Genomic DNA, 11,088 nt, shown 5'->3' on the forward strand with positions numbered 1-11,088 from the left:
CGTCCTGCTCTGTATCTCTCTCTGTCAGTTTTTGTTTACAAACCCTTTCATCTGGATATTGCTTTATATGTAAAACCCTTCTGTTTGAATGGAGTTTTATTTAAAACCCTGTCATTTAAATAGCTCTTTAAAAGACAGAGGAATGAAAAGTCAACAAGGACCGTTCGATTGTGTTTCCTGACAGGAGACACACACACAACACACACACACATACACGCACACACTCGTTCGCACAGGCACCGCCTGCCTGTCTACATGCATCTGAGACTATTATTATGCTAATGAGTCTCCAGTCTCCACATGTCCCCACAGCCTTTCTGCACTCAATCCAACACACACACACACAAATATATTTCGCTGAGCTCAGCAGTATAGCTGCACTCGCAGGAAAAATAACGAGGAGTGGACAGTTTCGCCGTCATAGAAATTGACCAGGTAGAATTGGTATTTCCTTGTGTGTCATTCATCGGCATCAACAGACATTAGGTGAGGGAGTGGCCAACAGACAATTTTTTGCTCTTTATGCATTTATTTGTACGTTTGCGTACAGGAAACTACACGTATTATAAAATGGGCTGAAAAGTTTTTCATCCGAGTCTGTTCGTCGTGCTCAACAAGTATTCCTTGCGTGTAGTTGACATCATCGACTATGAAGCACAGACGTCATGTTGGTGAGCTAAGGTGTAAATTATCTATTCTAATCTAGCCAGACCCCAACCACCTCCCTGTGCAGACAGCAACACTTGATTTACTCCATCTTTTCGCCGTAATCACTAAGGCTGCTAAAAGGCATTGTGACTCGAATGTAAAACATACATATATTTTGAGCATTAGCAGTTCCCTCTCTCACCTTTTTGTGCAGCTGAGATAATGTATAATGTACTCATCAGAATGTATTTGTTAAAAATGGTTGCCAACAGCTCCACATAGAAGTTTCTGTGTGGAGCAGAAAACCCAAACAATGAGCTGAAAGGGACTCAAAGCTGCATAAAACTGCAGCTTTGGATGTTGATTCTCAGCGAGTTCTGCACTACAAACAATCAGTTTGGAATCAGACAAAGAAAAACTGGGCTAAAATCCAAATAGGGCAGGTTTAAAACTAAAAAGTCCACAAGAAATGTGATGCATCATCCCATTTACAAAACGCTTTACTTTCTATTGCTGTTTTAGGTCACAGGAATGTTTGAACATGAACTCTGAGCTTCATGTTCAAACATTCTTTTAGCACCATAGCCAAAGTTATTATAGTCCAACTGAAACTGAACAAGAAAGTCTTCCAATGCAGTGCATCAACGCATAAATAAAGCAACAACAGAAAGTGACATCCAAAGAGAAAGACAGATGGATAGGTGAAAAAGCAATGCACATATCTACACACACACACACACACACACACACAAAACAAAACAGCACACCCTCATAGACAGTCGCTCTCTTTCTCTCATTTAAACATTTATCAATGAACTATAAAAATAGGCTAACTGCAAAGACCTCAGTGAATAGAACTTACATAAACGTACACGTCACTGAATTACATCACACGCACCACCATCCTGCCCGCCGCTATGTGTATGAATGGGGGTAGGGCTTTGCCTGAGTGTGTGTGTGTGTGTCGCTGTTTACTGGCTGGAGGGAGAAGTCTGTTTGAGTGTGTAAATACCAAAACAGTGCATCATCACTCTGCTCCACATCTTCATCACCTTTCCCTTGACGCATGGACACTCACAAATGAATGTTGTGTAACGCAAAGTCCCGTGAAGCTCTGACATTGTCTCTCTCTCTCTGTCTTAAAAACCATTTAGTTAAAACACCGATAGCCCAGGAAACACATGTTCATTTTCTCACTCATGACAGTGAAAACAATTGACAGACTTTGCGTTTTAATGTGGGATTATGGGAGTTGTTGTCTTTGCTGTTAATCTGACGTGACTCAGACAGAAAAGTTCAAGGACGACATGACGTTTTAAATGTTTATTCACCTTGCATTTAGTCACACCTGCCAAATTCTCTCCACACTTGAGACAAAGTCCATCTTTAACTTGAATAAAATTACAGATTTCTCTCGGTTTGAACATTCTTGGAAACATTTGGGATAAGTGTAGCACACAAGCCAACAGTATAATATGTTAAAAGAAAAATCCAGTTACTTTTACGCATTTTAATGCAGAAATATTAGATATTCTGATATTAGATGATCTGATTGGCCCTGGTTGAGTGCTGATTTCCGTGACAAGAGTTCAGCTGGTTGACTGCAGAATAAAAGCACTGACCTGTGTGCAGTCACAAGAAGTTGGTTTTCAGTGGTTGATTTAATGGTCCTCAGTCCCCAAGAAAGTCTGGAACGAAGAGGCGGGAGGGTGATAAACCAACGGTCAATACTGTTCTCTTTTTTGTATTTACATAAATGATACATATGGTCTGAAAAAATTATTTTTTTCTATCAATTATCCACTATTGAAGCTGTCATGTGAACATCAGGTAATTATCATTTTTGGTTATTTTAACTGCATGTCATCGTGAAAATAATTTATAGAAGTGCTAAAGTGGAAAATGTAAATATATGTAAAAAAAAAAAGCAGTAAATAAAACAAAAAAAAAACTGATTGCAATAGGCAGATAATGGTGGAATGTAGGAAAGTTTTGCAAGGTTTTGAATATTTCTTGGTGTACTTGTTCACATCTAATTTATCATATGCATTATTTCTGCGGGGATGTCTCTGGGTAACTTGCAAACAAACAAGCAAAAAAATAAACAAAAAACAAACAAATCCCAACCTGCCTTTTCATTGCAATAAAAACCAGCGTAAGCGCGCACTTAAAACTACGTCATTAATACCCTGCCATCCCATCACCGCGCGCCGCTGCTGGTCCCACAAGACAAGATGCTCTTTTTTTTCTTCTTCTGATGAATAAAATTAAGCACTTCCCATCCCTCTCTCTCTCTCTCTCTCTCTCTCTCTCTCTCTCTCTCTCTCTCTCTCGGCCTATAAAGCCGCAACAGCTGATCTCGTGCATCAGAGAGAGCCGCAGCTCCGCACGCGCCGAAGGAGAGCAAGAGGAGGAGGAGAAAAGAGAGGCTAGAGAGTGGAGGACAAGAGGACAGAGTGGAAGAGAGGAGAGAGAGAGTTAGCGCCCGGGGAGACGAGCTGTTCCGGTCTTCCAGTGGTGGTCTAGTTTAGTGCAATATATGTATTTTCAAGGATCGTTTTGGTAACCGACACTGTGAAGTCCTGTTCGCGAGACAGTTCGCGCGACATTACTACTCGTTACTCTCTCCATCCAACGGTTTGTTTTTGACAAAAAAAGAAAAAAAAAATAATCCAGACTGAGTTTGATCCACCTGCATGGGAATTTCCACCGCAGTGTGTTTCTTTTCACACCGGCGCCAACTTCTGATCCGATATTCTCCTCTGGTTCTGAACGGACAGCGTCCGCCTGGCTCTGGCACGCGGAGGAAAGAGGGAGAGGACGGCAGTGTCGCGCGGAGGGGTGCTGTCCGGTGCTGAAACCACGAGACCGGCAAAGAGGCACGAGAGGAACAGGCGCGGGAGCTGTCCGCGTGCTGACTGGCCGACGGGGAAACGGATGTGTTTGTTTTTGAAGCAGCGGAATAAAACATAGAAACATTTTGACAAGAAAAAAGGGGGACGCTTTTACTCAGTTTCTTCCCTTCCACGTCACTGGGGTATTTTTTATTATTATTTTTTTAAATTCTTGACCTTTCAGAGCTCCACAGGTCTTCCAGTGGTCCAGTTGTCAGAGGAAAACAACTTATTGTTTTCGTCCCCAGGACCTGAAAATCACAGTGTGTATACGACAAACCCGAGCAAAGGTAAATATTAGATATGCTAAATACAAAAACAGACGCACGTGAGGAGCGCTCGGTTTGTCTGATCTTCAAAAGCCATGACTCCGCTCCACTTTCAAGGCTGTTTGTTTGGAGGGAGCAGACGCACCTTTAGTAGCTGAAACCAGGGAGTACATTGGGCCTATATTTAAAATCAGGCAATTAAGACTTTCACCTAAAGGTTTTGGTCAACTTTGAAGTGGAAGACGGAGGGAGTGTGTGTGTGTGTGTGTGTTTATTGTTTGAGTTAGGAGCAACTATACTGTCCCATCATGCCTCGATCTTTCTTGGTGAAGAAAGTGAAACTGGACGATTTTTCGGCTGCAGAGCTGGAGAGCTCATATGGTCACAGCAGAAGAGAAGAACTCAGTCTGCGATTCCATCATCATGACAAAGGTTAGTCATCCTCCCCACCTACACACACACACACACGCTCACACACACGTACGCATACACACACTCTAGCTGCCATACATCATCCAGGGTCTTTCTTTATCCCCACATTTAAAGCATTAGTCATGACTGTTTCAGCGGGATGAGGAAAAAAAGAGAATTACAAGGTCAGACTCCGGTCACAACACAAAAATATACTGATCACACGCACTGCATTTTTCTATTTTTCTTGCCAATATTATTTCCATGAAACTGTTTTATGTGAAGACACAAACTGGAGGCAGGAGATGAGAAAAATCTTGAGTTTATAGTATCCTACTGAGAACGACATGAGCTCAGGGCTGCTGAAGAAACAAACATTGTTTGAGGGTCCTAAAACAGAGTGATAATTAATGTGATGAACACTGAACGATGCCAGGGCACAGCACCTTCCTCAAAGGTACCTCATCAGGGTGGATTCTTGATGACTCAATGGTTAAACAAATTCAATTTATCCTTCAATTTAAGTGTAGCATATCAGCTTTTCCCACACATATTTCTTACTGCAAATTAATTTTAGATTGCCACATATACAGAAAAAGTACTCCTGGTTTTTCATCTTTTTAGCTCACGGCTCACAAGCTAAGGCAAAAACGTGAAAAAGACAAGCAACAGGAAGCCAGCAAGCTGAGAGCTCTTTTTTACAGTAAACCCGTGCTAAATGATTATGTTGATGTCACCAGCACACATGCAGTGGGATTCTCTGTTGTTCCTTTGCCCAGTAAATTATTCAAATCGGGTTGTTTCCTGCAGCTGTGAGTCTCTCTCCAAGATTTCAGCAATATTGCAAAGCTGCATTGATGCTAAACGGTTCCCACGCACTGTATAATCCTGGATACACAGGCAAAATACAATACAGAGTCAGTCAGAGTGGGCCAAACATTCAGTGCAATCTTTCAAGTATTGATAAAATACTTGCCTAGCATTTCTGAGACAGAAGCTGACACTCTTGTATTTGTTCTTTTAGGTTGTTGTTTTTCATTCTGAGTTATCTGAGAACCACAACAGTACAAGGAGCTTTTGAAGTTTAGGACTTTAACAAAGGTAGTAGCATTTGTTTAACTTAAAGCTGCATTCATATTCAAAATTTAACACATTAAACCAAATGGCAGTATGTTGTTTATAAGGGATTGCTTGCAGTCACAAACAAACAAACCCACAGAGAAAGGCAATCCAACTGTTTAATTTTATCCAGCTTTTAACACTCTTCTAGCTCATTGTTTTGATTTTTTTTTTATTCACTTTGACTGTAATAGTTCAGTCTCAACAATCTCATTAAGCCTCTTTTCAGCAGCAGAAAATCACTGCTCAGACTGACCGACAAAATACCTACTTAGCGAAGAAACACCTAAAAAATAAAGTGCCGAGGTAACGGAGCAAAAAGGAGCTTAGATATTGGCCAAAAAAGATGACTCCACTGGAATGGTTTTGTTGCCGTGTGTCTGCGAAAATGTATAAAATGGCAATCGTGAGGTAACATGTTGGAAATACAACCTTTACAAGGCAATACTTCCCAGGTTTGTATGCCTTTAAGCTTTATTTTCTGCCCCCTAGTGGTGAACATGCGATGAGTGCAGCTTTAAAGAACTGGAGGTAGAACTGTGTCTGCCACAGCAGAGGGAGAAGTGTGTCACACTGTGAGTGCAGCCTGGTGGTTTTCACATTGTACCAAGGTCAAATGTGAGAGGAAGAGATCCCAGGTGTTCAGGTGACAGGGAGAACAGGGAGAACATGCAGCAGCAGCAGCAGCAGCAGTGCGGCAAGCATGTAAAGACTGAGCCTGCTATCCCTTGTTATAAATATAACAAGAGTTTCACTGAAGCAACTGCAGCTTGTTGCATACACACACACAAACACACACACATATGAACGCACACACACTGCTGTGTTTCTGTCAACTCGGCACATTTCGCTGGCAGCTTGCACAGCTGAGTGCACAGCATCTCTCTCTCTCTCTCTCACACACACACACACACGCACACACACAGACAGAGGAAGCAGTCAGTGACCTACAAGTGTCCAAAGCACACAAGTGTGTGTCAGTTACTGCTGGTTTGGATCAAAAATTAAATTGTAGCTTGCAGCTTTTCTCTTTCTTTTGCCCTCTCTGCCTCTCATTGCCTCTTTCCATTGTTCTGTCTCTTTCTAATTCACTGCATTTCAAAGGCACAGAAAAGACGGACGGCTTTGGTCTGGCGGAGTATTTTAATCTTTAATAAGCATTTAGAGCTGCTATCAGCTATAATGCAACTAAAGTGCTTTGAAATGAACACGGGGTTGACACAGCGAGACAGAGATGCAGACAGCTGGGGAGAGACGGAGACAAACAAACAGAGACAGTAGCTGCATGGACACTGAGAAGTGCAGCAATTATGATTCACAGAACAGTTTTTTGAGAAGATGATACTGGGGGAATGGTCATGTCTAATTGGCAGGGATTATAGAAAAACCTTCTGCGAGAGAACGCAGCACAACACGCTGTGCTTATGCCTTAAAAATCATATATACTAAAACCAGGGATGGAGTTTGTTGTTATTTCTGTGTTTCTGCTCGTCAGTCACATCTGCATAGCTCAGGCTGGCTCTTAGTACCTTCACAGCAGACCAAACATACATCTACATTAGAGCTGACACGATACAGAGTGAATACTGGAAGGGAATAAAAATGGATGACTTGTTTTATTCTCACGGCACAAGACTTTTTCACCAGGAGCCAAACTCAGGACAGTAGGTCCTCACTGAGTCTGTCTATGCTCTTGAGCATTATGTTGTGAGCAGATATCAATGAAATTATGTATAGATCAGAGTGGATGAATGCAGTGTTTTTGGTGTTCCTAAACTACAGCACCACCACCTGGTCAAAATATACTGTACATAAGAACTATCTACATCTGCTTTGCATATTGGCGTGATTTTGTGAGTGCACTCTCCTGTTATACACACATCAGGCCAGAATTTCTGTTTTTTATTCTCTTTTAGTACCACCCTCACCCTTCAGTATATGTTCGTTGGTGATTTCATCCAGGATGTAATCTGGTACATCTGGATGTAGTAAACTCTGCAGTGGCACCAAAGAGGAGTAGCATAAAATTAATGGAAATGAAAGACTTCAAACCTTTTAAATTTGTGTTTTTGTGAAAAATATGAGTGATAAAGCCATCATCATCACGACTAACCAGTCGTGTATCAAGAATTTCAAATTGGCTGCACATTGACAGATTAGATTAGAAGTGATAACACACAATAATGCAAGCTATGAGTAATAATATAACACCCTGAAAAGGGACATTGCAATGAGTAATTTGAATGTTCTTTTTCCCCGTGGGAAAATACCTCGAAAGTAAAGTAAGCAACAAATGACAAGTGATCCCTCCAGTGGAGCAGTTCAGCATCCACCAGTGTAAGTCTGTGTTTCTACTGAGACTACCAGTTTGGGTGATTCAGAAGCTCTGCAACATCCAGGACTGGAACTGTTCTTATGGTCAGCTTAATAAGGGTTAAAAATAAACACTTTCAGAGCATTTATTCATGCTCTATAAAACATGACACACACACACACACTTTGTTCCAGAGTGTAATGATTGAATATTTATGATTCATGATTGTTTTCTTTCTTCGCCTCTTTCCGACTCTTTTGCTCGCAAACCCCCCCCCCCCCCCCCCCCCCCCCCCCCCCCCCACCACCACCTTTATTTTCTGCCTTCCTCTATTGTGCCATCTTAATTTAATTTAGAACGTTAAATCAGCTTGAGGGCTGTAAAGACTGTTGCCAAACCACCTAACCACCATAACACCGTATTGGCTGTAACACCACTTTCACTATGCTACAACTCAGTTTTTCCTTCCCCATTTCTTTCCTTTCTTTCTTTCCTCCTTTCTTGCCATCTCTCATCTCACTCTGCTTCCCAACCCCCACCACCCCCATCTTTCTCTGTCTCTTGCTCTCACCGTTTATCGATCAACTTCTGAGCTTTTCTCAGAACTGCATCATGAAATTATATTACCAGCAATAGTATCTCCTCTGCTGCCTGTGTCTAAATGCTCACAGAGTGCTAATTGAAATGGAGCGCTATTGATCGGCATAGAGCCACAGGAGTGGTGGCTGTGGGGGTATTAGCTACCAGTTTCTCCTTGTGTCTGTTGGAGTTTAGCCTGTTGAGTGTAGAAGCCAACAATAGAAATAATGAAGCAGCTGACATCATAACATGACAACAACAAATAATTCAACAGATTTGTCAGGAGCTGTGCAAAAATATGCAGGTTGTTCAGGACTGTGTGAGGCTCACTGTTGAGCTGAAGAGGAAAACCGAAAGGTTACGGCCAACACATGGTGAAACGCAATCAGTGCCAGGGTGCCCTTGAGCAAAGCACTAGACTCCCAGCTGCTGTAATTGAGATGCTCCACGTACAACAGCTGACATTTTGACAACTCAGAGGTGCGACTGTGTGCAGCTGTAGACCTGTCAGGTGCAGTTGTTGAGGAGAGAGTGTGCTCGCTGAAGCCTCTTATGAAAAATAAAGATTTCCCTCTGAGGGGAAAGTGTCTCCTCCTTGCTGGCAAAGACATAAAGGCACTTTACTGCCACTATAAATACCACAACTCTCTCTTTCCCCTACTTCTCTGCTTTACACCACCTTCAGAAACGGTTGCATTTTAGACAAAACCTCCCAGTGTGTGGGGTGAAGCTTAACAATGGACTCCTGTGTCCACTTCTGTCTTGTATGAATGCCTGTGTGAATGGGAAAACAAAATTCATCTTAAAGCACGATGCACATGTTGTTAATGTGATCTGGGGTGGTCCGATTGATATTTAGAGAACCAGAGACGCCAGGCTCTAATCAGTGATATTATCAGGAGACAACATGTGAAGCAGCTCTCTGAATAATGAATGAACTTCACTGCGTTTGATTTGTGGCCCCATGTTTTTACAATCCTGTGAAATCTTTACATTTTAATGGTAGCAGTGGATATTTTGGGAGATGAGAGTGTACAAAGTTTGTGGCACTAATGTATCTTCTTTGCAAAGATTTTCAAAACCAGTTTTGGTTTCTGTAACACTTTAATAGCACTCATGTAGCTCCCCTGTAAAGATTTTCAAATTGATCAGTTTCTTATTTCCAATCAATTCCTCCTCCACGGTCAGATGATCAACCTCTTCACCTCTCCTTTCAGGCTACGTCAGCGACTATCTGAGTCCATCTCCGTATGATGACGTGGTGGGAAGTGACTCCTCTGTCATCTCTAAAGTACCGTCCCCAAGTCATCCGTCAATCATCTATGGCCGCATCAACGACACCTATGCTGGTATCCACGGTGATATCCATGGCGACTCAGACCAGCCGGACAGCCCTCGGTCTGAGGTGTCCTCATCAGCCGGTGGATACATCAACGGGGACACGGCCGTGAGCGAGGGATACACGGTGGATGCATTTTTCATCATGGATGGACGTTCACGGAGGAGAGCCACTCCAACCCCCAGAGGAACCACCCAGAGGCACACCTGCAGCGAGTGCGGCAAAACCTACGCCACGTCCTCCAACCTGAGTCGGCACAAGCAGACGCACAGGAGCATAGACAGCAAGATGGCCAAGAAGTGCCCCACGTGTGGGAAAGTCTACGTTTCCATGCCCGCCATGGCCATGCACCTGCTGACCCACGACCTCAAGCACAAGTGCGACGTGTGCGGCAAAGCGTTCAGCAGGCCGTGGCTGCTGCAGGGCCACATGCGCTCGCACACGGGCGAGAAGCCCTTTGGGTGCGCGCACTGTGGCAAAGCGTTTGCCGACCGGTCAAACCTGCGCGCTCACATGCAGACGCACTCAGCCTTCAAGCACTACAAGTGCAAACGGTGCGACAAGACGTTTGCGCTCAAGAGTTACCTGAACAAGCACTACGAGTCTGCGTGCTTCAAGGGGGCCTTCTCCCCCATGAGCTCTCTGGGGGAGTGATGCATTCAGAAAGGCTGCCTGGGGTTTTGTTTTGTTTCTTTAAATCAGACTTTACTGGCCTCACTCCCTACATTTGCCCAATGAGAAACCCAGTATGCCTGAGCACTGCAAGGGAGGAGTGTTTACTCTGCAAGGATCATGAGGCAAAAATAAACTGAGGACATGTCCATTTTTATCAAGACCCTCTAATCCCTTCTTTGTTTCCTCTTTCCTCATCTGGAAGTGGAGTGAAACGTTTTCACTGCTTGATTTAGATTGTCACCTGCTTGATATGATAAGATATGTCCCACACTGAGACACCTGTGAAGATAAATAAAGCACAGCACATCTAACTCATCATTTTTGAAGACACCTAGATCTATTTATGTCCATATCTATCCTAGTCCCAGTTTTTTTTTTTAACTCATGTTTTAAAGACACTGAAGCACAATTCCTCTGTCTTCCTGTGACATGAATATCACAGGAGTTAAAAGCATGAATCACACTTTCAGTTTTCTTGCAAGGAGATTCAATGAACTTTCATATTTTTTCTTAAAAACAAACAGTAAAAATCTAAGGATACATCTGGTTTCCTGCTTTTGGTGAATCTGAACTTGGACTGAACCTATAAGGAGCTGAAGTGAAGAAAGCAGACAATATTTGTCCTGTCACATGCTTTGCCTCCTGACAACATCCACACTGAACTGTGAAGGAAATCTGACGTCAAACTTGTCATGACATGGTAGGCATGGCAAAGTACACCTTTGTAGTTAGGAAATAATCATTTTTGCAAATTTTCTTTAAGCCAATGTCTTAAATTGCAACAGCTGTCTTCGTTTTTTCAAAGTTATTTCTGGCTTTTGTGCTTTTCTTGACAGTAAA

At 42.7% G+C, this 11,088-nt stretch overlaps 1 protein-coding gene across 1 annotated transcript; it reads left to right on the forward strand.

Moving 5' to 3' along the window:
* Positions 1-3,842: 3,842 nt before the first annotated feature.
* Positions 3,843-10,392, forward strand: LOC124074735 (transcriptional repressor scratch 1-like). The gene is made up of 2 exons (XM_046417947.1): positions 3,843-4,243; positions 9,452-10,392. Exons 1-2 carry the CDS (start codon positions 4,120-4,122, stop codon positions 10,225-10,227), a joined length of 900 nt encoding a protein of 299 aa, XP_046273903.1. The 5' UTR covers positions 3,843-4,119; the 3' UTR covers positions 10,228-10,392.
* The last annotated feature ends 696 nt before the right edge of the window (positions 10,393-11,088 follow it).

The sequence above is a fragment of the Scatophagus argus genome, chromosome 17, assembly GCF_020382885.2.
Source record: "Scatophagus argus isolate fScaArg1 chromosome 17, fScaArg1.pri, whole genome shotgun sequence".
Taxonomy (NCBI): Eukaryota; Metazoa; Chordata; class Actinopteri; family Scatophagidae; genus Scatophagus; species Scatophagus argus.

Excerpts from the sequence above, each read along its gene's own strand:
- LOC124074735 (XM_046417947.1), top strand. The coding sequence starts at position 4,120 with ATGCCTCGATCTTTCTTGGTGAAGAAAGTGAAACTGGACGATTTTTCG. Across the intron at positions 4,244-9,451 it reads ATTCCATCATCATGACAAAG|GCTACGTCAGCGACTATCTG; the intron begins GTTAGTCATCCT and ends CTCTCCTTTCAG.